The sequence below is a fragment of the Scyliorhinus torazame genome, chromosome 10 (assembly GCF_047496885.1).
Source record: "Scyliorhinus torazame isolate Kashiwa2021f chromosome 10, sScyTor2.1, whole genome shotgun sequence".
Lineage (NCBI taxonomy): Eukaryota > Metazoa > Chordata > Chondrichthyes > Carcharhiniformes > Scyliorhinidae > Scyliorhinus > Scyliorhinus torazame.
The window spans coordinates 37,751,011-37,778,284 of NC_092716.1; the positions used below are offsets into that span (position 1 = coordinate 37,751,011).

At 47.9% G+C, this 27,274-nt stretch overlaps 1 protein-coding gene across 6 annotated transcripts in view; it reads left to right on the forward strand.

Moving 5' to 3' along the window:
- The window catches only part of pmfbp1 (polyamine modulated factor 1 binding protein 1), a 1,352,449-nt gene that overhangs the window by 416,029 nt on the left and 909,146 nt on the right, over positions 1-27,274 (forward strand). For all 6 annotated transcript variants that reach the window (XM_072517945.1, XM_072517947.1, XM_072517950.1 and 3 more), the window contains exons 8-9: positions 20,981-21,127; positions 26,011-26,100. In XM_072517945.1, coding sequence (XP_072374046.1) covers positions 20,981-21,127; positions 26,011-26,100 — 237 coding nt within the window. The remainder of the gene's footprint in view (positions 1-20,980; positions 21,128-26,010; positions 26,101-27,274) is intronic.

A 27,274-nucleotide genomic window follows, 5' to 3' on the forward strand; every position in this document is an offset into this window, starting at 1 on the left:
GAGCCTACTATATAACTATGTCCCATTAGGATTTGCACCTCTGAGCTGGTGGAAGGTACAGGTGAATGCTGTGATGGGATCTTCTTCCAATGGCTCATCAGCTTCCTTCTGTTGGCATGGCTTATGTTAGCTCTGGAGGCCAAACTGGATTTGCTGGTCCTGTAAGAGAGAGAAGATAGCTTTCATCCATAAGCCAGCAGAATATCAGTATCTGATCAACTCATGGACAGCTCATCCATACCAGTTTGCTGGAAGAGGCTGATCTCACCTTCTCCACATGAGCGATCTCTGTTCTCCCCCACCAACCCAGCAGCATCTTTAAATTTGGTCCACTCCATGACATCGGCATCCCCTCCTCCAGTCTGGATTCCATGAGCAAGCTTGACCTGCATGAAGATAAATGGAATGGAATGTGATGAGAAGAGATGGAGGATAGATTGGGAAGCATGTTTAACTGTTATGTGTGCTGAGCTCTCCACATTAAGAGCTGAGGCTGGAGTTTGCGGAGCATGATAGACGAGATGCTGGTGATAGTAAAGTGCCTGTGAGGCAATCAGTGCTGATGTCCCCCCCACTAATATGTGGGAACCCTGAGCAGTGTAATCCTTTGAGTGCATGATACCACCAGGAGAGTACGATTGGAGTGAGCTGAAGTTTGACCACCTGGCAGAGAGGATCAGATAATTCATCTTCTTTCTGCACTTGATGGTGTTTCTCAGATGGGTGTCCAACGAGCTGACCTCCTTTGCAATCTCCTCCCAAGCTGTTGAGGCGAGGCTGGTGGGCCTCCTGGAACCATCCCTCGGGTGAAAGACATCCTGATGTTGGCGAACTCCATTGATGAAGGCATCAAGGGAATCATTACTGATCCTCTGAGCAGAGGCCAGAATCAGATCAACCATGATCTAATCAAATGGTGGAACTGGCTAAGGGGCCGAATGGCCTACTGCTCCTAATTCATATACTCATGCACATCCTTAAATCAACATACAATTGACAAGAGAAATAGGAAGTAATGAGGGATTTTATAGGATAAAGGAAGAAATCTATTAGGTATGGCAAAGATAAATAAAAACATTATCAGTTTTTAGAAATTGTTGTGTTATTGAAATATTAGTATCGAATGAAATGCCTGTGTGGAGTCTGCACTTTCTCCCCTTGTCTGCATGGGTTTCCTCCCACAAGTCCCGAAAGACATGCTTGTTAGGTGAATTGGACCTTCTGAATTCTCCCTCCCGAACAGGCGGCAGAATGTGGCGACTAAGGACTTTTCACAGTAACTTCATTGAGGTATTAAAGTAACCTACTTGTGACACTAATAAAGATTATTATTATTAATTTCTACATATAACTGTACAAAAATATTTGATCAAAGTAGGTAAGTCACCAGGCTCGGATGGCATGCACATGGATGCTTTGAAGAAAATCAGAGAAAGCCTGGCAGAGGCTATGGCTAAAGTTCTCCAACAAGTGTTGGAAGAATCAGAACCATAAGGGGGTCCCAAACCTACACTTGCTGGCAACGCAACCAGTGGCGCAATCCTCAGGGTAATGGACCACGTGGGCTAAGCGGCCAGTCAGAGGGCGTTTCAACAGGCCCATCATGAGAGATAGTACTGCTGAGACAAGTCAAGACAATGAAAGTGTCTCAACATGGTGACACCCTCGCTGGCACACAGAATACAATAATGGAAGAGTCCAAAGGTCAGTAGGGCCACAGGGTGGAGGGAAGATTCTCTTTGTGGGATTGCTGTCTGCTGCAATTGCGGCCCTTCATCTATGCAAATCCATTGTTGGGACAAGTACTCTCCGGCTCCGATGACTTCCAAGTGTGCTGCTGTTCTCGGTGGGGGTACTCCGCTGGCGGGCAAGTACCGTTAACACTGCAAAATTGTACCTAATTGGCTGACAACTGATTTTGCTCCCAGCCTGCCATGGGAAATTCCCTCAGAGATGGGAGTGCATTGTGGATCTTTGCTGAACTGGCCCCACCAATTTTCAGCACCAACCCCCCAGGCCTTAAACACTGCCTCCACAGAACCTGGGGAAATCCAGCATTATGATAATTTTTCGGTTCTTCTCTAAAGTTCAAACTATGACATGGAATTAGAGTAGCCAGTGGAACTCCTCTTGATGGGATAAAACGATAAGCTGGGGAATTCAGTCAGTCTGTCACTTAAAATCCATAATTCAAGATCCGATAATTGAGTGTACTGAAAAGGTGCCCTGTTGTAGAAAATATATGGGGCTGGATTCTCCACAGCCCCGCGACGAAATCATGTTTGGTGCGGGGGCGGAGAATCAACATTTACGCGAGAATCTCTCCGGGTCCCTGCCAGCCCCCTGCAGGCAGGTGAATTGGTCTTTATTTTTGTTAGGAAAGTCTGGAGTGAAACCCCAGCGTTTTTACGCTGGCGTGGGGACATGGCCCCATTTTTGGAGAATCCAGTTCATGGAACATGCAAAGTACAGAATTTTCCAACATTTCTGGTACCTCAGTATTTCTCGGGACACAGTTGTAGTTTGCAGATATGTGATAAATGTTAGTGTATGGGTAAAACAAGGAATGATAGCAGCAGTTTTGAAACACCTCCCCATGATTAATAAACTTTTCAAAAGGGTAGACATAAATATTATAGGCATTATGCTTGTCAGAAGTCAATTAGGGAAGTGATATGCATTACCAATTGTTAGCTGTACATCTGGGTATTCAGACGTAATAGTCATTGCTTTGTTAAATGTCGACATTGTGGTTGACACATCATTAGAAATGTTTATTCTAGTCAAGTTCTCAGAAGTGGTTTATCTTCAACCGGGGACCTAATTTTGTGTCTCAGCTAGTCAGTCATATGGTAATGGTGCTAAATGAAAGCATTCAATCCATTCCATATCATCTCATGATCTGGCTGGTAGATAGATGTAGCAGCACAGTCGTATGCTGCACATATGCTGACATGGACTGAAAAGAAAATTGCAATATTGTTTGCTCACAGGGTGGTAAGACAGGCGCCGGAATGTGGCGACTAGGGTTTTTTCACAGTAACTTCATTTGAAGCCTACTTGTGACAATAAGCGATTTTCATTTTTTTCATTTTCATGAACACGGCTTTCACAATTGAATTACTATCCAGCTGTAATAAATGTGGTCCATTAATACTAGTCAAAGCAACATAGTCGGAAATGATCCATGATGAGGACAGAAACATTGATGTAGATTGTCCGCGGGATTCTCCATTCCTGAGACTAAGTATTGACCCAGGGGCAGGATTCGTGGACTTTGATGACAGCAAAACTGGCGCCGCATCTGGAGCGATTCAACGACCGTTAAGAGGCTAGCACCGGCGCCCCATGGAACACAATTGATTCCAATGAGAAATGTGCGGGATTCGCCGGTTTCATGACTGACCGTCAGGAGGCTGACAAGCTGCAGCCGCATATACCCACTTCACTCCACCCAGCCAACAAGGTGGCAGCGAGGAGAGTGGCACCCCGTTTGACGGACACCGAGCTCAAGACCCTGCTGGACGCCGTGGAGGAGAGGTGGGTGATTCTGTACCCCGGGTGGGAAGGAGGCTGCCAGCCACCGCTGTTCGCCGGGCCTGGACGCATGTGGCAGAGGTGGTAAACGCCATGGGAACATGTGTCGGACTGTTTAATACTGTGCCCCCCACCCAGGCGAAAGCCAGCCATAACGGCTGGGAGGGGGAGAACACTGGAGGGGGTCTGCCGGACCTGCGGCCCCTCACCACAGCGGGGCGGGCCTGAAGAAAGGGCAGTCACAGAGGTGGAGGTCGGCATCAGGCAAGGAAGTGACACCCTGCTGTGTTGCAGTCCCCCATGGCACGTGTGCAAACCCCCTCCCCCGGCCCCCAGCATCACCACCCCCACACCACCCTCACTCCGAGGGAGGAGGAGGTGATGTGGTCCATGCCGGTGACTCCCGCATGGGAGATGCTTGAACACCGCAGCACCCCGACGTCCCCCCCCCCCCCCCCCCCGTTGTCCCTGGCGCATCAAATGGGCAGCGGCACCACGCAGAGGGGGCCCGGTGGGGGGAATAGCAGACGTGGGGGGTGGGCTAGGCCCAGGGACTGCAGATCAGCCAGCGTATACCCCTCCGGTGTCCCACTCCCCCACTGTCCCCACCTCCGCCACCCCAGAGATTCGATGGGATCATTTGATATGGAATGGCCATCTTGCATGCAGGGATCACTGAGGTGGACAGTGGAAAGTTGCTACCACAGGCAGGAGTCAGACGTTGTCAAATGATGTGGAACGCCAGAGTTCATTGCAGAGCAGGTTCTCATCATCCTCCATTCCAAGGACCGTACCCACTCATCAAGTAGTGCAGCAGGTAGGAATCACAGAGGGGGATGCTGACGGAGGGGGGTGGCCGGGCGGTGTGAGGGGGATGGGTGCGGTGTTCAGGCCCCTGGCCAGTCAGTGAACCTGTAGGCGATCAGAGCACCCCCAGCATCCTCCTCGTCTGACGAGGACTGACGTTCATCCTCCTTCTCCAGCATGTCGCCTCTGTGCTGCGCAATGTTCTGGAGGACGCAGCAGGCCACCACGATTCGGGCAACACTCCTAGCGCTATCCTGGAGTGTTGACTTCCATCTTGATTACTATTAATAACCACATTATGCGAGTGCGTTCTGTAATTGGACAAATGACCACACAACCAGTATTTTAGTACAATTATAGTTTATTATCAAACACAGGATTGGTTCTGTACTTGATGAAATGAAATGAAAATCGCTTATTGTTACAAGTAGGCTTCAAATGAAGTTACTGTGAAAAGCCCCTAGTCGCCACATTCCGGCGCCTGTTCGGGGAGGCTGGTACGGGAATTGAACCGTGCTGCTGGCCTGCCTTGGTCTGCTTTAAAAGCCAGCGATTTTGCACTACTACACATTAGACTATATCTAGCAGTTTAAATGACCTTTACTTAACTTCCAAGTGACTGGCTCTGTGCAGGTTAGATAAGGCCTTTATCTGATTCCCCACGTGTGGCGGCTGGAGGTCATCTGGTACGTCTAAGCTGAGTGTCATCTTTCAGGTGGAGATCGCGGGTCCTTGAACTTGGCTGGTCGATGTGCTGCAGTTGGGTGTCAGAGGCCGGTCCCGAAAGAAGCAGAATGTCGGTCGCGCAGTTCTTCTTATCCTCCGATCTTTCGCACTCTTTTGGGAGGTCCCAGATAAGGATCCAATGGATCGATAGGATTTCAATCACCATACTCGATTCTGGCCAATTAGGAGCAGGTACCTTGATGACTGGGTGGGTCCTAGTTGTTACTGTCCAATATGCATTCCCAAAAAAGGTGAATAGGCGCCCTGAGTCTGCTACTAATGTTATATTTCAATTTGAGGCCCATTGTCCTGGGGAAATCTGTGAGTGACCTCTAGCAGGTGCGAGTTTCTGTATAGGCCTGGATTGTTGTTTGCAAATACACACAAGCGGTGTCTTGTCTGTGTCCCAATCTGACCACAATTCCCATCATCCTTTGCGGGCAGCCATTTTAGATGGCCACAGGAGGGCCCCTCCAGAGTGGTCCAGGCACCTGCACCACATCTTCAGGTTGCCGAAGCACTGCTCGATCACGCCCTGGTCAGCATGGGCATCATTGTAGCGGGTATCCGCGTCAGTCTGTGACCTTTGGATAGGCGTCATCAGCCATGACTGCAGCAGATAACCCTTGTTACCCAGGAGCCAACCCCCAACCACGGGGCACCTTAAAGAGGCCAGGGACCGTCGAGTGTGCCTGGGTATCGAGCGCAGACATGCATGGTGTGCGCCTGATGGTCATACACCAGCTGCACGTTCATCAAGTGGAACCCCTTTCAGTTTGTGAAGAGCGGCCTGTCATCTGCAGCTGCTCGTAAAACGACATGCATCCCGTTGATCACCCCCTGGATCCGGGGCATCTCCGAGATGTAGGCGAATCCCGCTGCCCGGCCATCCTGGTGGACTCGGTCAATGTTGAAATGGCTATATTGTGCCGACTGCGTATATCCGGGGCTCCATGATGGCGCAGCGCACTTGTGCATTGAGCTCTGTGATATCCCGGACAGGTCTCCACTCAGCGCCTGGAAGGAGCGTCTGGTGTAAATGTTCAAGGCGACCTATCGGCCCTTGGGAGCAGGTGACTTCCCCCGAGGTGTCACATGCGCTATGATCCGGCAGATATGTCACATTGTCCTCCTCAGCAGCCGGAGTCTTCAATGGCATGCCTGGTCTGGTGGGCCCTCGATTGACAGGCGCTGCTGGTACATGCGAGACCTCCTCCTCCTTCTCCTCAGCCCATTGGGTGGTTGGCTCTCTACCTTAGCAGCTGTCTCCTGTTCCTCTGGGACACGCTCCGCTGCTGCAGCTTCCTCCTTGTCGAGTAGCTCCAACTCGTACAGCCGCAGTGCAATCCCCAGGGCTGCAGCAACTAAGAGGAAGGTCACCATTGCTGGTTGACTTCCAATATCCATTGTCTGCAGAGGATGAAAGGCTGACATCTTAGCATACCCCTGTGCCCAACCAGATCCAACGGGCTACATGGTGGCCCTGGTTGGCACACTGCGGACTCTGCTCCCGCATGTTTCTCCCCCCCCCCCCCCATCCACGCGCCCCTGGCCCCGTTGGTACCGTGGGTGCCTCTGGCCCTGATGCTCCTCCCTGCTGCCAGTGGTACCGTCGGCTGTTGCTGCCCGTGCCAGTGGTGCGCTCCACGTCCCCCATCCGGCATCCCCCTATAGAGGCTACTGTGGGCATTGCCCTTGCGCCGGCTGCGTGATGCCCTGCAGGCGAGTGCCGGCCGTTTGGGGGTGGGGGGGAGGGTATGGCGAAGGGTGAAGTGGTATGGCAGAGGGTGGGGTGCGGGGGCTGATGGATTGGGGTGATCGGATGGGGGCACCCATATGGTCGGTGGCACTCTGCAGAACCGTGGGCCATGGTGGAGGCGGAGAATCACGGAGACACTGAGAATACCGGGTCAGGCTCTCTAATGATATTAAACGGCGTTTACTGTACCTGCGGAGTGGAACGCATTGTCAAGGTGCCAGAGAATTGCGATTTGGCATGAACCTGGCGTCCGCCATGCTTTCGGCGTCAAAACCAATTCTCCGCCCAGTTGCTTTTCCCGATTTTGCCGTCGGCCGACGGAGAAGTGGTATGGCAGAGGGTGGGGTGCGGGGGCTGATGGATTGGGGTGATCGGATGGGGGCACCCATATGGTCGGTGGCACTCTGCAGAACCGTGGGCCATGGTGGAGGCGGAGAATCACGGAGACACTGAGAATACCGCCCCATGTGTTCACATTGAGGGATAAGTCAAATATCCAAACAAGTGAAAATATTTTCTTTTAGGAACGAGGGTTCTTCGAACCGTGAAAGTTCACAGCAGAGAATGTAGCCATTTGACTTATCGAGGCAATGCTGTCTCTATTTGATTCATTATTTTTGAAGTCCTTCCTTTGGTGAAACTCGGAAAGTCATGGGACAATGTAAAACAAGTGATGATCTGAAGTAATAGATTCATCACAGTCCAAGATTTCCATTGGATCTTTGCTGTAACATTTCTTTAAAAAATGGTGTTTAGTTCTAAAGGTGTTACATTCACAAAACAGCAGAACTGAAGAAATGGGATTAAGATTTAGATGCATGCACTCGGATGCTTCGGACAATGCGAGTTAGTTTGGACATTTCTGTGATCATTCTGTCCATGACACAATTGAGGTGACACGATTCACTTGAGTTCAAAAAATGTAGAGCGCAATTTACTGGCTGAGTTCCACCGTAAAAGTTTTAAAAAGTCTAAGAAAATTACTATTTTTTAACTGCATTCGAGAAAATATGCCAGGTACTTGGTTTGTCATCTACCTCATTTTACTGTAATGTTCATCAGTTTCACCTGCCAAAAGATTGGAAAAGAAATTCATACAAGTTTACAGTATTCACATTATATGTCAAAGGAGGTGCATTGTTACTCACCAAGAAAGTATTATGGAGTCTGCTGTTCCATTCGATATACTTGATCTTTGGCTTCAACTCCATTTTCCCGCTCACTCCCCATATCCCTTCATTCCCTGAGAGACCAAAAATCTGTCCACCTCAGCCTTAAATATAATAATAACAATAGTAATCGCTTATTGTCACAAGTAGGCTTCAATGAAGTTACTGTGAAAAGCCCCTAGTCGCCACATTCCGGCACCTGTTCGGGGAGGCTGGTACGGAAATTGAACCGGCGCTGCTGGCATTGTTCTGCATTGCAAGCCAGCTACTTAGCCCACTGTGCTAAACCAGCCCCTATATTCAATATATATTCAACGATGGAGCATCCACATCCCTTTGAAATAGAGAATTTTAAGTATTCACAATCCTTTCAGTGAAGAAATTTCTCTTCAGTTCAATCCTGAATGATCAACCCTTTTTCCTGAGACTGTGCCCCTGTGTTCTAGATTCCCCAGCCAGAGAAAACAACCTTTCAATTTCAACCCTGTCAAGCCACTTCGGAATCAATGAAATCATAGAATCATAGAGTTTACAGTGCAGAAGGAGGCCATTCAGCCCAGCGCGTCTGCACCGGCCCTTGGAAAGAGCACCCTACCTAAGCCCAAAACCCCACCCAATCCCCGTAACCCAGTAACCCCACCGAACCAAACCTTTTTTTTTGGACATTAAGGGTACATCTTTGGTCTCTCCTGCTTTTCTCAACTACAGAAAATATATGTTAAATTTGCTCTTTCTCCCATCTTAGCACAAGCCTTTCATCCCAGGGACCAAACAAGTGAATCCCTGCTGTACCCCCTCCAATGCAAATTTTTCCTTCCTTAAATGTGGAGACCAAAATGGCAGACAGTACTTGAGGTATTGGGTGTGATTCTCCAACCTCGTTACACTTTTACTCAAGCGAAACCAGGCGGGTGAATAGCGTGAGAGGCCAAAAATGAGAACCGCGCCAGGGGCCAGATTGCGATGCCACCGGCCCGCTCCCGTAGGTGAAATCTGGAACTTGCTGTAGCGTGGCGAGAAACCAATTATCACCACTTAAGCCCAATTTCCATACAATTAACGAGAGCCATTCAATCTCCAATGGCCTTCTGTCATTCAGCGGCCTCCCCAGCAAGTGCTCAAGCTGGCACCAATTGGTATTCCTTTTGAAAAACGTGAGCCTGACGGAAGGGCTCCTGTGGGGAGCTGAGTAGCCATCTTTGCTCAGAGGGAAAGAGCCCGGCTGGGGGACCTCCCGCAGGGGTGGGCCGCCATAGGAGGGTAGGGGGGAAACCAGCGGGCAACCACTCATGGCACCACCATGCCAACGCCTGGATCGTTTACCGTTCCGGGGACAACCCTTGTCCCTGCCCTCTGCCCCAAGGGTGGGTGGGTGCCATGGGGAAGTGGAGATGCCTGGAGAGATGGGCCAATAGTTCGGAGGGAAGCCCGCATTGTGGAAGAAAGTGACGGGCGTCATAATGGTTGTGCATGAAGGTGTTTAATGTGTTTGACAATTACCCAGTCTCCCAATGGTGCTGCCCTCCCCCTCCCACCCCCAACCCCCTTACCTGTCCCTCACACACCCCCCGGTGCCTTCAGTGATCCTCAATGTACTTTGCCCTTCCAGCTCTACCACTACGTGTTTCCCCAGGATGCACATCTGAGATGGAGGCAGCCAGTTGCTTACCTCGTCCCGTGGCCTTCGATGCCCCTGACGGGCACCCCCTGGGAGCTCTGAGGCCGGAGGGCCCCGGCTCACTTGTCGGTATCACATGCATAGCCATACCGCCCTGCCCTGTGTGCTGACATCAAGCCATGGCCTCACCAGATGGGGTGGAATCCAGGGGAGTTGATGGCCACCATCCCCACTCCACGGGTCGTGTCCAGGTTGGCACCCAGCGCCCCTCCTCCTGGTCGGTGCCCATAGGGCCCTGGAGTTCATCTTGGGATGAAGGGGCAATTAGTTCGAGCCCTAGCTGCCCCTGCATCATCTGGCTTTGCCAGTCCTGGCGGTTCCCCATGGTCGCACCATTGTTTCGATGCCCTCGGCGATGCTCCTCAGTGATTGGGCCATGCTCTGTAGTGCCTCAGCAATGCCCACCTGCAACTGGGACAAACTCTGCATTATATTCCATGTGCTACCTTTGTGGATGTGGGGATTGTGATACGTGATTATCCACTTCCAATGGAAGTGATACAGGCAATACACAGTGCCATGGGTAAGTAAAGATACCGCAAGGGAGGAACTATGAGAATGTGCAAAGGTGAATACTTGAGTGCTGTTAGAGGTGTTGTTTGATAAGGTGAGCATGTTTGATTTGTGTTTACTTTTAATACAAGATTGTGACAAAGAGGACACTATAACAGTCCATAGAAAAGGCATGGTAAGTTGGGGAAGTATAATGCAACAGAGATCTGAGAATTTTGAGATTTTGGGCAGCATGGTGGCACAGTGGTTAGCACTGCCTCCTCACAGCGCCAGGGACCCAGGTTCGATTCTGGCCATGGGTGACTGTCTTTGTGGAGTTTGTACATTCTCCCTGCGTCTACGTGAGTTTCTTCTCACAGTCCAAAGATGTGCAGATTAGGTGGATTGGCCATGTTAAATTGCTCCTTAGTATGCAAAGATTAGGTGGGGTTATGCAGCTAGGGCAGGGGGGTAGGCCTAGTGCAAACCTGATAGTGCCTTCTGCACCGTAGAGATTCTATGATTCTACGAGAAAATGCTCATGGATAGCCGGTCCAAAGTTGTGATGTCCTGGATGCTTCCTCTCTTCTCTCTCTTCATCTTCCTCATAAGTTGATACTGAAGCCTGGTGGCAAGGATTATGTTCACTTGATGTTAAGCAGGTTGTGAAGGTTGTAACAAACCACCACAAATTAGCGGACAGGCTCCAGTGTGTGCTGCAGTGCTCCCTCTAAATGATCCAGCAAACTGACCACATGGCCAATCATGTGCTCCTCCGTGTTCATAGTGGCAGCATAGCTGTCATTGCAGGAGAACAGGCCATATATGGTCGGATGATGGAGGACAGTCATCAGCTGCAGGCACATAGGGTAGTCCTTGCTGCCAACCAGCCACCCTCTGGTTTGTCAGGTTAGCTCGTAGACAGCTGGACTGGCTGACTGGCACAGGGTGATAGCACCATGACAGCTGTTGGGAGAGCAAGTATTCACCACGATGATGGATGTGGTCACACACCAAATGTTTGTCAGGGATGGAGCCCTTTGTGGTGTATCTCTCAATTGAGATGTGGTACCCGCAGAGCCAGTGGTACATGAGAGACAGTGACATAGTGGTATTGTCACTGGCCTCGTAATCCAGAGACCCAGAGTAATGCTCCGGGAATCCAGGTTCGAATTCCGCCACGGCAGATGGTGAAATTTGAATTCAATAAAAATCTGAAATTATAGTGGACCAGGAGATAAAGGATGTGATTGGGAGGATGCAGTCGGGGAAGGTGGCAGGGCCGGATGGGTTTCCGGTGGAATATTATAAAAAATTTAAGGATAGGTTGGCACCCCTGATGGTGGGGATGTTTGAAGAGGCGATAGGGAAGGGGGTGTTGCCGCAAACCTTGGGGCAGGCATCGATTTCCCTGTTACTAAAAAAAGCTAAGGATCTGACGGATACGGCCCATATCACTTCTGAATGTGGACGTAAAAGTGTTGGCGAAGGTACTGGCGGGTAGGCTGGAGGAGTGCCTTCCGAAGGTAATAGGGGAGGATCAGACGGGGTTCGTGAAAGGGAGGCAGCTGTTTTCGAACATTAGGAGGGTTTTGAACGTTGTTATGGCACCGGCGGAAAGAAAGGAAACAGAGGTAGTTGTGGCATTGGATGCCGAGAAGGCGTTTGATCGGGTAGAATGGGGGTACCTGATGGCAGTGCTGGAGCGGTTTGGGATTGGACCAAGGTTTGTGAACTGGGTAAAGCTATTACATAAGGAACCGAAGGTGAGTGTCCGCACAAATAATATCAGTTTGAGATATTTCTCTCTCCACCGTGGGACTAGACAGGGATGTCCTATGTCCCCCCTGCTGTTTGCACTTGCGATTGAGCCGTTGGCCATCGCATTGAGAAGTTCGGGAGCATGGAAAGGAATAGTGCGGGGGGGATAGAGCATAGGGTGTCCTTATATGCCGACGACTTGCTGCTGTATGTGTCGGAGCCGAGTGCGTCGATAGGAGGAATATTGGAGCTACTGCGGGTATTTGGGTCTTTCTCGGGGTACAAGTTGAACCTGGACAAGAGTGAGTACTTTGTGTTGTCTCGGCTGGGAGTAGGGGCAGGGATGGGGGGGCTGCCATTCCGTAGAGCAGGGACTCATTTTAGGTATCTGGGGGTGCAGATTGCCTGGGAGTGGCGGAGGCTTCGTAGGTACAACATCACTAGTTTGGTGGGGAGAGTGAAAGCCGATCTGGCAAGGTGGGACGGCCTTCCTCTGTCACTGGCAGGTCGGGTACAGGCGGTTAAAATGAATGTGTTGCCGCGATTCCTGTTTATTTTTCAATGCCTACTGATTTTCCTGCCAAATACTTTTTTCAGGGAGATTGAGGGAAGGATTACCTCATTCATATGGGGAGGGAAGGTGGCCAGAGTGAGAAAGGTGCTGCTACAGAGGGGAAGGCAGGCAGGGGGTTTGGGCCTCCCGAACTTGTTGTACTACTACTGGGCGGCGAATGTGGAGAAAGTGCGGAGCTGGGTCAGAGGGGTGGATTCTCAGTGGATCAGAATGGAGGAGAGTTTGTGCAGGGGGTCGGGGCTGAAGGCACTTGCAACAGCGCCGCTCCCGATAGCTCCGGGGAAATATTCAGGGAGTCCGGTAATAATAGCTTCATTGAAAATCTGGAGGCAGTTTCGCCAACACTTCGGGTTGGGTTTAGGGTCAAGGGAAATGCTGATTCGGGGGAACCACAGATTTGAGCCAAGGAGGTGGGATGGAAGTTTTCGGAAATGGGAAGAGAAAGGGATTAAGACGCTAAAAGATTTGTTTCTTCGGGGTCGGTTTGCAGGATTGAGGGAGCTGGAAGCGAAGTGTGGGCTAGAGCAGGGAGAAGGGTTTAGGTACATGCAGGTTCGGGATTTTGCCAGGAAGGAGATACAGAGCTTCCCAGAGGAACCGGCCTCCACATTGCTGGACGAAGTGTTGACGACAAGGGGATTGGGGAAGGGGGCAGTGTCAGCGGTGTACGGAGCTATTCTGGAAGAGGATAAGGCACCACTGGAAGGGAATCAAAGCAAAGTGGGAGGAAGAGCTGGGAGAGGTTATCGAGGAGGGTGTCTGGTGTGAGGTGCTCCGGAGAGTGAATGCCTCCACCTCATGTGCGAGGTTGGGGCTGATACAGCTGAAGGTGGTATATAGAGCGCACTTCACGAGGATGAGCCGATTTTTTGAAGGAGTAGAGGATGTGTGTGAGTGTTGCGGGGGGGAGGGGGGGGGGTGGCGCGAATCACGTTCATATGTTTTGGTCCTGTCCAAAGCTAGGGGAGTACTGGAAGGAGGTGTTTCGGGTAATTTCCAAGGTGGTGCGTGTGAAACTGGACCCGGGTCCCCAGGAGGCCATATTCGGGGTGTCGGACCAGCCAGGGTTGGAAACGGGAGCGGAGGCAGATATCATAGCCTTCGCCTCGTTGATCGCCCGAAGGCGGATCCTGCTGGGATGGAGAGCAGCCTCTCCACCCAGTGCCCTGGCGTGGCGGGGGGACCTGTTGGAATACTTGACCCTTGAGAAGGTTAAGTTCGAACTGAGGGGAAGCTCGGAGGGGTTCTACAAGTCATGGGCACTATTTATTATGCACTTTCAAGAACTGGATAACATCGAACATTAGTTGGGGGGGTGGGGTGGGGGGGGGGGGGGGAGGGGGGCTGTGTAGATTAAGGGTGACTACGGGTAATCCCTGATTCCTTTTTGTCATTTGTTTATGTAAACATGTGGGCTGAGGTTTGGGGGTTGGTGGGCGCATGGGATCGTTGTTATTATGGGGATTGACATATCTTGCTGATTATTGTTTATTGTTGATGGGTGTAAATGTGGGAGACAATGTGAAAAATGAGGCGAATAAAAATATTTTTTTAAAAATAAAAAAAATCTGAAATTAAGATTCTAATGATGACCATGAAACCATTGCCGATTGTCAAAAAAATCCATCTGGTTCACTAATGTCCTTTAGGGCAGGAAGCCTATTATCTTTACCTGGTCTGGCCTACAGGTGACTACAGATTCACAGCAATGTGGTTGACTCTCAAATACCCTCAAGGATGGGCAATAAATGCTGGCCCAGCCAGTGACATCTGCATCCATGAACAAATAATTAAAAAAAAACATGCATGCAGTCAATGGGTTTCTGCACCATGGGGAAGTTCTCTATCCTGGTGAAGCCATGTGTCAACTCTTCCTATTTCTCTCTGAGTTAACAATGATGCCCCCCCTCTCCTGGTGTAATAGACTATAATGTGAGTTATGTTGGTGATGTCACTGGCTCCAGCCCGGAAGGATCTACTGGGGTAGTAATTAAGGGCCATAGTGACATTGACAGCCACTGGCAGCACAATCCTCGCCCAGAAGTGCGCAGAAGGTCACACATCTTTCTTCTGAGCCATAGGTTCTCTGGACACCATAAGTGGGTAAGACCTCCAACTAAACATTCTCCTCCTTCCTCCTCGAACAGCTTTTCCTCTCGTAGGAACTGTAGCCTCCATGACAAGAAGTAAGTGGCATTTCAGAATCATGCTGCTATTTCTAAAGGTTCCTCACCGCTCCCTTCTGACTGAAAAACGTCTGTCAACTCTTCCAACAACATAGCACTTCCACTACTTTTGTAGGAGAGGTAGATGATCAGAAAAAGGTGACATCTTGAAGTAGCCCACGTGGGGTGGGGGTAAGGTTGTTTGTGCAGTTGTGTGGTTTAATGGAGGCTGTTATCAAGGCCGGCGAGGTCCAAAGTAACAGGTCAGTCACCAAAGCAGGATTAGGCACTGACTAATGTCACAATTTCCCAACTGTGCTATGTTTTCAGCACATGTATAGGTTTCCCACAATATCACCCTCCACAGCATGAAGACTGGTGCAGTGTACGCTGGATGTTATCAGAAGCAAACCCCCACAATTTTCTTTTGTTTTTCTACTCCCATAGTGCTGGAACCAGTGGTGCTACAGAGTCAAAATTTACAGCCACAACATATAATTTACCCATGGCATTTAGAAAAAAAATGACATTTAATTGGATCCTTACAACATATGATTGACCTTAAAAGACCTTAAAGAACTAAACATAATACCTGGGATTTTCCACTTCTGCACTTACGAGCCATTGATCAAAGGCTGGTGAGCACACAAAGGGAATACCTTGGTCTACAACTTTAATGTAGACTACCTACGAGCATGGGATTGGGGATGCACTCGTTTGAAAAATCCTGTAATATTATGCTGTAATTCATGTGATTAATATTGACATTTATTTATATGACTGGAAATTTGTACCATGATCTCATTAATATAAATGCATAAGGATCCGAACTGCACTGAGTGCTCATAAGTCACAAGGATTTTACGACTGCCATGGACGGAAACTGTTTGAATGGTAGTTCTACAAGTAGACCATTAGATTCCCATCAGTGCACCTGACATCTTAAGGTTCAACTGACATTTAAACTTGGTTACTTTCTGCAACAATTTTCCATTTCTTAGTCAGATGGATCAATGTAACATCTCATAGTTGTAGTACATAATCTACAAGGAAACTAACTCTGTAAACCAATATAAAAATGGTGGGTGTCATAACCCACTGCATGGGATTTACTGGATAGGGATGATTGTCGTCCCCGTGTCCCTTGCGGAGTTAATTCTGAATATCATGACAGTAAACTCAAATGGATCATGTGGCATCTACCTAAGAACTAGACACCCTGCCCAGTCATTTCCCAGCCAAATTCCTCCTCACTATTTGGGACTTGTGCCAAAATCAGAAGAGCAAATGCCTGACATAGCCATACTCACACCTTTCAGCCAACGTCCCAAACGTCTCCATCACCATCCCTGAGTATGTATCAGTGGCACAGAAATAAACAGTGGAAAGGGAACCCTTGGAATCTTCAACATTGACAACAGACCCCATAACGTTTCATGGCACCAGATAAAACATTGCATGGAAACCTACTATCCTCACTTAGCTTACGAATCAGTGCTCCTCCATGTAGAACACCACTTGAATGAAGCACTGAGGATAGCAAGCGCACATATTGTACTCTGGGTTCAATGGTAAGACTGCCACAGTAGCACCACTACTGACTCAGTTGAGTCCGAAAGAATATAGTTGGCAGACTGGTCTGTGGCAGGTGGTGAGTGCGCCAACATGAAAGAAAACTCAACTTGACCTTGTCCTTACCAATCTACCTGTCACAGATACATATATTGATGACAATATTGGTAGTAGTGACCACTGCACAGTTCTTGTGGAGATAAAGTGCTGTCTTACATCCCTTTAGTAACTTGAGAAAGCAGGCGAAGATTGAATATTAATTTTGACGTGCTTGTTAGATGAACTGGTCATTCTGAATTCTCCCTCAGTTTACCTGAACAGGCGCCAGAGTGTGGCGATTAGGGGATTTTCACAGTAACTTCATTGCAGTGTTAATGGAAGCCTACGTGTGACATTAATAATGATTATTATTATTAATGTTAACTGTGGTTTAACTGTGGCACAGTGGTTAGCACTGCTGCCTCACAGCACCAGGGACCTGGATTCAATTCCAGCCTTGGGTGACTGTGCACTTGTGGAGTTTGCTCGTTCTCCCTGTGTCTGCGGGGTTTCCTACGGGTGCTCCAGTTTCCTCCCGCAGTCCAAAGATGTGCAGCTTAAGTGGTTTGGCCAAGCTAAATTTCCCCTTAATGTCCAACAGTGAGATGGGTTATGAGAATAGGGCGGGGGAGTGGACTGGGTGGGGTGCTCTTTCGGAGGGTTGGTGCAGACATGATGGACCAAATGGGTCCTTCTGCACTGTAGGATTCGTATAACTATATACAAAGGTCTGCGTGAAGCAGCATCTCGCTCCCAGTATAATCCTTGCTGGGAGGACTAAATCTGTCTACGCCCTGCCTTGGGTCAGCTTTTATATCAATACATAATGAGCCCCAGGTTGGTGACTTCCGCACCCTATCTGGGGAGCTCATACTCCACAAGTCCCTTGGAAGATCAATAATGGTTTCCCTGTGTCCTCTTGGGGGTTATGACAATCCCCATCCTTAATGAGGCAAAAGCCTGCATGTGAATACGAAAGGCATTGCTGAAGTGATCGGGGGTATCATCTTCCAGAAATTCTGCATGAACATCAGGGCTGTTTACTGACGACCCCACCAATCATCCCTCTAAGATGCACGCAGGTGTGACAGCACAGCAATTATGAAGCTAATGCGCAGACCACTGACAAGTTGTCCCCTTTGATAACCACGAGTGCACAGCCAGACAAAAAATTTAAAAGGTATCATGTAATGAACTAAACGTACATGCATAACAAAGAAAATTTAGACAAATTATTGGTATCCACCAATGGTGGCACGGTAGCACAGTGGCTTCACAGCTCCCGGCTCCAAGGTTCGATTCTCGGCTTGGTTCACTGTCTGTGCGGAGTCTGCACGTTCTCCCCGTGTCAGCGGGTGCTCCGGTTTCCTCCCACAGTCCAAAGATGTGCAGGTTAGGTGGATTGGCCACGATAAATTGCCCTTAATGTCCAAAAAAGTTGGTTGGGGTTACGGAGTTACGGGGATAGGTGCGCTTAGGTAGGGTGCTCTTTTCAAGGGCAGTTGCAGACTTGATGGGCCGAATAGCTTCCTTCTGCAATGTAAATTCTATGATTCTAACAAAGCGACAACATCTGAGTTGTGGTGCTGAGACTTGTGCTCCAGAAATAGCCTTTTCTCCAAAGCTGTTCCAATTCAGCTGACAAAGTAGAAAAATGTTGTTATGTCCTGTCCACAAAATGCAAGGTCAATCCAATCAGCAATTACCTCATTAGTCCATTCTCAACATCAGCAAAGTGATGGAAGATGTTGTTAACACTGCTATTAAGTGGCACTTACTTCTGCCAGGACCACTCAGCTCCAGGTGTCATTGCAGCTTTAACCCAAACATGGAAAAAGTGAATGCCAGGACTGATATGAGAGTGACTGACCTTGATTTCAAGGCAACATTTGACCAAGTGTGGTATCAAGGCTTCAGTCCAAGGTAGAATTGAAGTCAATGGGAATCAGGGAAAAAGGCTTCATTGGCTGGCGTCATATCTAGCACGAAGGAAGGTGGGATTGATTGTTGGAGGCCAATCATCTCAATCCCAGGACATCAGTACAGGAGTCCCTCAAGGCAATGTCGTCAAACAATCTTCAGCTGCTTCATGGATGACCTTCCTTCCAGTATAAGAGCATTACAGTGTTTACTGATGAGTGCATTGTATAAGTTCCAATTCCTCCACCTCAAAAAATGAAAGTAATCTGTGCCTGCATCACCCACGTCCATCCTAAATATTTCTTCCTTCCACAATATGGCTGCAGTGTATCTACAGAAACCCAAGGCTCTTTTGACAGCACCTTCCAAACCTGTAGCCTCCACTGCCTAGAACGACAAGATCAGCAACGCTCCTTGTCATATCCCTGCCAAGCCATGCGCCATCCTGACTTGGAAATCTATCATTGTTTGTTTCCCGATGCTGGGTGAAAATCCTGAAACTCCCTAGTTAACAGCACGGTGGGTGTACCTAGGCCACATGGACTGCAACAGTTCAAGAAGGCAGCTCATCACTTCTTTTGAAGGCAATTTGGGATGGCCAATAAGTGCTGGTCTGTTCAGCAACATTCATGAATGGAAGAAAATTATGGTCAGCAACCTAGGGGCAATCCAGGGTGCTTTTTGTGTTGCAGGAAATAGTTGATGTAGTAAATGGGATTAAAACATTTAAATTGCTGGTCGCGATACAATCAAAACATTTCCAAGTGCCATTTTGGGTGAGTTTGGTGGGCTGATTCCCGCCGGCTTTTTGGATGGGATCCAGATTGGTATTCACTCCCTCTTAGTCGTTTCTTTGGGTCTTGGGGAGTTTCTCAACAGTCTAGCCCACACTTAGAAATGTTTTTAGCAGTGGGGAGCTGAAATCACTGGTGAGACCGGCTTCTCAGACAGAGATCGGGACCTGGGGCGAAATTCTCCGGAAACGGCGCGATGTCCGCCGACTGGTGCCCAAAACGGCGCAAATCAGACGGGCATTGCGCCGCCCCAAAGGTGCGGAATGCTCCGCATCTTTGGGGGCCGAGCCCCAACATTGAGGGGCTAGGTCGGCGCCGGACGAATTTCTGCCCCGCCAGCTGGCGGAAAAGGCCTTTGGTGCCCCGCCAGCTGGCGCGGAAATGACATCTCCGGGCGGCGCATGCGCAGGAGCGTCAGCGGCCGCTGACGGCATTCCCGCGCATGCGCAGTGGAGGGAGCCTCTTCCGCCTCCGCCATGGTGGAGACCGTGGCGGAGGCGGAAGGGAAAGAGTGCCCCCACGGCACAGGCCCGCCCGCGGATCGGTGGGCCCCGATCGCGGACCAGGCCACCGTGGGGGCACCCCCTGGGGCCAGATCGCCCAGCGGCCCCCCCCCCCCGCAGGACCCCGGAGCCCACCCGCGCCGCCTTGTCCCGCCGATAAGGTAGGTGATTTAATTTACGCCGGTGGGACAGGCATTTTAGCGGCGGGACTTCGGCCCATCCGGTCCGGAGAATCGAGCGGGGGGGCCCGCCAACCGGTGTGGCGCAATACCCGCCCCCGCCGAATCTCCAGTGCCGGAGACTTCGGCAACCGGAATCCCCCCCGGCGATTCTCCGACCCGGCGGGGGGTCGGAGAATCTCGACCCTGATCTCTAAGTGAACTTGAGGAGTCCCCACATCCCCCCCCCACCTACGGGCATTGCTCCCCCCCCCTCCCCAGACATGGGGATTAACCAGCCCCCCCCCCCCCCCAAGTGAGAACTATGAGGGCCCCTCTTGGATTGGATTGTATTTGATTTATTGTCACATATACTGAGGTACAGTGAAAAGTATTATCCTGCGTACAGTCCAGACAGATCGCTCCATACATGAAAAAAATAGGACATACAAAAATACACAATGTATATGCATAGACACAGATATCGGATGAAGAATACGGAATGTAGTACTATCCAGTAGAGAAGATGCATGGAGAGATCTGTTTAGTCCATAAGAGGGTCATTCAGGAGTCTGGTAACAGCGGGGAAGAAGCTATTTTTGAACCTGTACATGTACTCAGACATTTGTATCTTTTGAGGCTCTCCCACCCCTATCTTTTGGGCCTCTCCTTTCAAGACTCCCCTTCAACCCCCCCAAATCTTCAGGAGGCCCCTTTATATACCCCTTCACCCCCCCCCCCCCCCCACCCTTCATATCCCCCTCAACCCCCCTTTCATGAGCATGGCCTCCATTAGGCCCCAAATCTTGGCAGTGCCAACATGGCAAACCTGGCACCAAGGCAGTGCCCTGGCATCCTACCAGTGCCTACCCTGCAATGCAGGTTGGAACTGTATGGGTGCCTGGGTGCCAGGGAAAGTGCGAGGGTACTGCCCTGCCCTGTCCCCGACCACCCCCAGGAGGGCTCCAGTGGCCTTCGAGACACCCGAGTGCCCATCTCGACTGGCCAAGATGGCCACACATAATTAAATATTATTATCTGCATCATGCTCAGCCAGGGCGTAATCCAGATCCGGGTGCCTCGAGTCGGTTGACTCGTGCCAATTTGGGCCTCTCCCACGATTCAACCCAGTGATAGAATCTCTCCCGTTATATTTTAATTTTAAAATACAAGATTTAGGAGATGTTGTAAATAAATAAAATGAACCGAGTTTTCTATAATTACGTCTGCTCCTTTTCAACTAGACAGAATCTGTAATGCTTGGTGGAAGCATTCGGGTAGGGAATGCCTTTTCTGCCTACAATGACTTGTTTCTGATTATTATAGGTCGTTGATAAGCAACAGAAAATTCAAGAATTACAGGAGACGATAACTGAACTACACAATGAGATGGCTGTGAAAGACTCAGAGAATTTGAATCAGCTGCAAGATATACACCACCTGGAGAGCAAGGTCAAAGCCTTGAAACAAGAGGTATGATTTCTGCTCAGAGCAAGAGAAAATGTGTTTTGATCTTAGAAGCTCGAAATAGAATTTTGATCTATTAATTGCTAATGTGTTTATTACTTAATTACAATAAAATATTAATTCATTAGGATTTTTTAAACCTTTCTTCCAGATTTAAAAAAAGTGTTCCAGTTTGCTCCATTGTACCTTTTGATTTAAGGCCATAAGCTTTACTTCTCCAGACGTTTCCTTTGTTTATCATAGGGATCACATAATGCTTATCTTTAAAAACAGTTTACCATTATTCATGTGTGTATGTGTGCCACTTTATGAGACTAGACATTTCAGAAATTCAGATTTTTCTAATGTTTCATTTGTATTGTACAAAACAAGTACTTGACCTAGTAAAAATACAAAAAGTCATTTTTAAGCACACAAGATGACTGTGGTCAAATACACACACTCCACTCTGAATCCAAGTTAGTGTCTGGATTTCTCCTCAGAATCCCCCAGATGATGATCACATGAGAGTTTCCAATTTCCACTCCCAAAAACATGCTTTAAAATCTTCTTCCATGACAATGCTTTCCCTTAATGGTTTGCATTCTGAAATCCAGACCACGTCTGGGATCCTCCGATCCCAGTTCACCCCGCCACCACTGCCAGTGGGAATGGAGAATTTGGCGCTCAGCCAAAAACTCAGTTCACTGCAACAGGATTGGAGAATCCCGCCGGCATGAACGAATGGAGAATTCCGGCCCAGGTTTTACAAATTACTTTCTTAAACAGACCTTCCGCTCCACTTTTAACAACGAGTCCAGTCTGAAAATTTGCTCCTCTCCTTTCAAGTTACCTTTGTCTTAATTACTTTTACACAAACTCCAAGATCCAGCCACCGATTTCCATAGTTACTTCAACTCACATTCCCTAGGCTGTAGTAAAATCTCACAAACCTAAACATCACTTCAGATATCTTTCTCAGCTTTCTCGATCCAATGCCTTTTCAACTCTGTGACTTTACTGAACAGTTCACTGTTCTAGTACCTTTGACCTCAGACATTTCTCTTCATTTCTCTAGTTCAGTTAAATAGCTGTTCTTCTGATCTCTGCACTTGTTTTCTAAACCATTACTCCATGGTGTGGCCTTTCTTCTTGCAAAGCTGAGAGAGATGTTCTCTCTAGCCTTCTAAACCAGCTTTTCTAGCAGAGTTGTGAGAGATGCCTTCTTTCTCACTACCTATCTTCAACTGCAATCAAACTAGGTAACTAAAACTTAAAAGCTTCCACACCTTAACATGAATTCAGTTTCATGAGGGATCCTCTCTTGTCCGCTAAAATTATTTAAACAGCCATACATGCAACTTCCAAATGAGGTCCCATTCACTTACTGTTACTAATGGAGAGTTTGTGGAAGTATTATGTTGTGTTTTTGAGGCAGCTTTGCTGACCTGCTGGATCCTGACATGGATTTTCTACCCAATCAAAAAAAAGCCTTCTTTGGCTATGAGGGCTTTTGGGTAGCAGCATGATGTGAAAATAGAGCACAGGCACCAGAAAGGGGGGGGGGAGGGCTCCCATTGAAGGCCCTACCCACCAAAGTTTTTTGGGGAGCACTCTTCCTACTTCCACTTTTACGAGAAAAACTGATTGAGATGCTTGCATTTCAACAAAAAGGTAGTGACTGAACTGTAAGTCCTCCTGAAACCTGACCTGCAACCTCACAGCAGGGCACGGGTGATACTGACAGTGGCTGTCAAGGCCAAATCCTCAATTTCCATGCCAGTAAGTTCATCCAGGCATGTGCCAGTGACAGCAGTAACATCTCACAGATCACCTTTCATTGCTGCATCAGGGAGGTGGGAGAGGCCAGGAGAGGAGAGATCATTATTTGCTCACTGACCAGAGAGAAGGGGAAGAGAGCATGAGGGTTTTACAGGCTGGCACGATTCCAAGAAGAAATCAGCTGTATACAGGTGGTTCTGCTGATCTCATATTTGAATGGTGAGATGTTCTGTAACTGCAAATTGCTTCATTTTATCAATGTCCAGTTTTTGTGAAACCAGTCATAAGATCCTCTTGGTCAATGCCTTCTTCACTGGCAGCAACCACAACTTCATCCTGCAGCAATCATCAGTACCTGACATATTTACCCCAACATGGTGAACCAGAGGCTGGGTGCTTGAGACAAAGGATATCCTTTATACCCATTCAAATCACCACCCAACCATGCAAGGACATCAAGCTTATAACAAGAGCCACAAGGAGTTCCATGGAGTAAACCTTTGGTATCCTGAAACTGCCTGGATCGCTCTCAATGTTTCCTCGAGTGCTCACCAGAGCTGCTGAAGATCATTCTGCAAGTCATCTACCGTCTTCCCAGCTGGAGGACATCAATTTTTAAGATGATTGACAAAAGAACCAGTGGCAGCTTTACGAGAAACTTTTATACAATTTGAGTGGTTCGGATATGCAATAAACTGCTTGAGTATACATCAAAGTTTGTCTGCTGAGTCCTCCAGAACCTCGCTATCATGAGACATAGACATCGCCACCAATCATTGGAGTTTACCTTGAGAGAAAGATGAGGAGAGAAGCAGGAGGCATCTGGGGACCTCTTTGCACTGTCTTTGAGCAGATGCTAAATTCCCAAAATTCCATCCGATTACCAAGGTTACCTCACCATTCCCCATTGTTCAATCAATATATAATGGATGATCACAGTGTACCTATGTTAAAATCATGAAATAAAAGCTGCCAACAAAAAAATGTTAACAATTTTATCCACTTCTAAAAATGAATACACAACTGAAATTTGCAACATTCTGTATCCATAGAACCTTGAAATTCCTACAGTGCAGAAAGAGGACATTCGGCCCATCGAGTTTTCACCGACCCTCGGAAAGAGCACCCTACCCAGGCCCACTCCCCGCCCTATCTCCATAACCCTATAACCCCACCTAACTTGCACATCTTTGTGACACTAAGGGGCAATTTGGCATGGCCAATTTACCCAACCTGACACAGGGAGAAAGTGCAAACTCCACACAGACAGGTATCCAAGGCAGGAATTGAACCCTAGGTCCCTGGCGCTGTGAGGCAGCAGTGCTAACTGTTCTAGTGCTCCTAAGCAGCCCTACCCCTGTAAATCGGCAGGACCGCAGAATGGGTACAGTACAGAAGGAGACAGCTTGGCCTTTCATGTCCATGCCAACGCTCAGCTAGAACTACTCAGCTCGCCTCACTCTCCTGCCCTATTCAAATAACCCTTCATAATCTTTTCTCTTCAGGTGCTTATCCAATTTCCTTTTGAAAGCCATGGTTGAATCTGCCTCTACCACACTCTCAGGCAGTGCATTGCATGAGCTATCCACTCACTGTTTAAATTTTCCTCATGTTGCCATTGAATCTTTTGCCAGTCACCTTAAATCGGTGTTCTCCCTGGTAGAAGCCCACTGACTTCAGTCATAGACAGTCATAGAATTTATAGTGCAGAAGAAGGCCAGTCGGCACATCGGGTCTGCACCGGCCCCTGGAAAGAGCACCCTACTTAAGCCCATGCCTCCACCCCAACCTTTTGGAAACTAAGGGGCAATTTAGCATGGCCAATCCACCTAACCTGCACATATTTGGACTGTGGGAGGAAACCGGATGTCCGGCACCCGGAGGAAACCCACGCAGACATGGGGAGAAAGTGCAAACTCCATACAACCACCCGTGGCCGGAATTGAATCCGGTTCCCTAGAGCTGTGAGACAGCAGTACTAAGGTGCTGCCCCACTTCTACTTGTAGAAACCGTGCCAACTTCTACTTGGAGAAACTGCGGATAGTTTTGCAGAATCACCTTGAACAGCTCTGGGCCATCTTTGGACTGGACAGGAATACTTCAATTGGGTCCTCACAAAGGAAGATTCCATGGTCATGTGCTTAGCAACTTTGGATGCAGTCTGAGGTCAAAGCTCTGCTTTTCTTTAGGGAGGCAGATGTCTACCTTTGGGCATGTCGGTGGAATAAGTAATTAGGGCTTTTCAAAGAGTCACTCGTTCTGAACTCTGTAAATGACAGGTCATTGGAATTGATGAACTCCATGACCATGAAAGTTGTAGTGGCGTATGTTGACCTTTCTTAGGATGTTAGCATGTTTTGCTCCCTCACCATTCCCATAAGCAGCTGAACACGGTTGACATGTCTACTTTGGACGAGCAGTCTCTGACCGTGGTCATTTCAAAGGTTTGTATATAAGCAGCAACAATCCTCAGCAGTTCTGCTGTTGCCACTGGGAAGCACCTCGTAAGGGTAGTAAAGTGAGAAAATTCTCTGTTGGGAAAAGTACATTGAGGTGAGCATTAGGTTGTCAAAACATTTTAGCCCAATCTTCTGTTTATAAATGAATCCATCACATTTTTTTACGTTCAGGAGCTCTCTTTAGATTGTGGCACGTTTTTCAATGTTGTCAGAATGTCACTGGTATAAAGGTTGGCTGAAGGGTTTGACTGTTTGAAATGCAATAATCAGTAAAATACCAAAATCATTCTTTTCCATGAATACAGAAGGATACATTTTCGTGTAGGTCTTCTCAGTTACTTGGGCAGATTGGCCTTGGTGAAACTTTTGAGTAGGGTTAAAATCAAGGCCACTGTTTTTGGAGGAATCAGTGGCCTAAATCTCTGGCTCTTACTAGCTGATTGATCAAGTGAGCAGTCATATCAGTGACAGAATCCAAATACTGTAATAATAGCTGATTTTATCAATGCACAATTTCCAATAAGATGTTGAATACTGAAGCAAAATTATTACCAATAAATACCAAACACCAGTAGTAACCTAAGTTTGACCTTTACTTATAATGACTCTTCAACTAAGTTGTTTTGAATATTTAAAACATGTAATAAACTTTGAATTTTGCTGTATAGATATGGCGATCAGAAGAGTCCTTCAACCAACTTAAGAGAGACGTGGAAGAAGTTCGACTTGGTTCCAGTAGTGGTTCAAGAGATAAATATGTAAGTTCTTGGTCATAGATTGTAGTAACTTCCAGTCAGTTGATAAGTTTGATTCTCTTAGCTTTATGCAAGGATGTAAACAAGAGCTGAGGAGTGCTAACTGGACTTTTGTCTATAACTGAGTATCTTTGGTGATTGTTCTGATCAACCTACTGTCATTGGACTGATTTTATGTGTTCCTCTTTACTGGCTGCAATCAAGATACCCACATGAAAAAGGTTGTGTGTTCTCTCACCACCAGAATGGTCGCCATAATTCAAACAATTTCCAGCAGCAATTCTTCTGTGAGTTTAAAAACAAAGGAGGCCATCTGTTATCAGACAATTATCCCGGAATTTAAAACATGGCATCTCATTAACTCGACTCACATATACTAACACAGTGAAGATTACATACAGATGAAGGGAAAACAATGCAATTCCAATTAATGATTGTCTCAGTCCCTTCCGTGGCAAGCCTGTAGTTTCTTAAATGAGTTGATACTTTAGTTGAAGTGAAGCTCTTGCAAAGCAGAGAATTTTCAGTGAGCTGTGAATCTTGCACTTAAATTTCCAGGAGGTTTGTTGTCAGGTGAACTCGAAGCTGGAACAGGCTTGGGAGACGTTCTTCTCTCAATTTTGAGATTTATGCCATTCATTATCGTAGCTGCTCAGATGACCTGCAGCTGGTTTGACAGCTTTCTAATAGAACTCATGACTGCAGAACAGTTTCTTGATGTCATTTTAAAAGCAGACAACAAAATGGCTTCCTCACCATGTAACTTGAACAAGTTTAAAAGTCATTTTTCCAAAAATGGTGGGGATTAGGTCAATTCTACAACCTGTGTTTTAGATTTTCTATATTGAGCATTTGAGACAGCCGTTGTCTTTGTATCTGAAAGACCCATTGAATTGATAATACCTCTCTGAATTAGTTTCAGTGAAGGCATTGAATCAGCATCAGTCTGGAAGGTTCCTCCTCTTCTCTCTTGATACAAAAGAGTGACTTTATCCCAAGAGAAGTCAGATAATCCTCGGGCAGTTATCATTTGCAGTTGTTTATAGTCTGTTTACAATATAGTAATTACTTTGAAGTTCAAAGCATACTGGGACATGGCATTACCAAGATTCCCCTGACAATATTATTGAGCACTTTGACTTCAATATTCGCTCCCAAATTGGGTGCACAGAGTTGG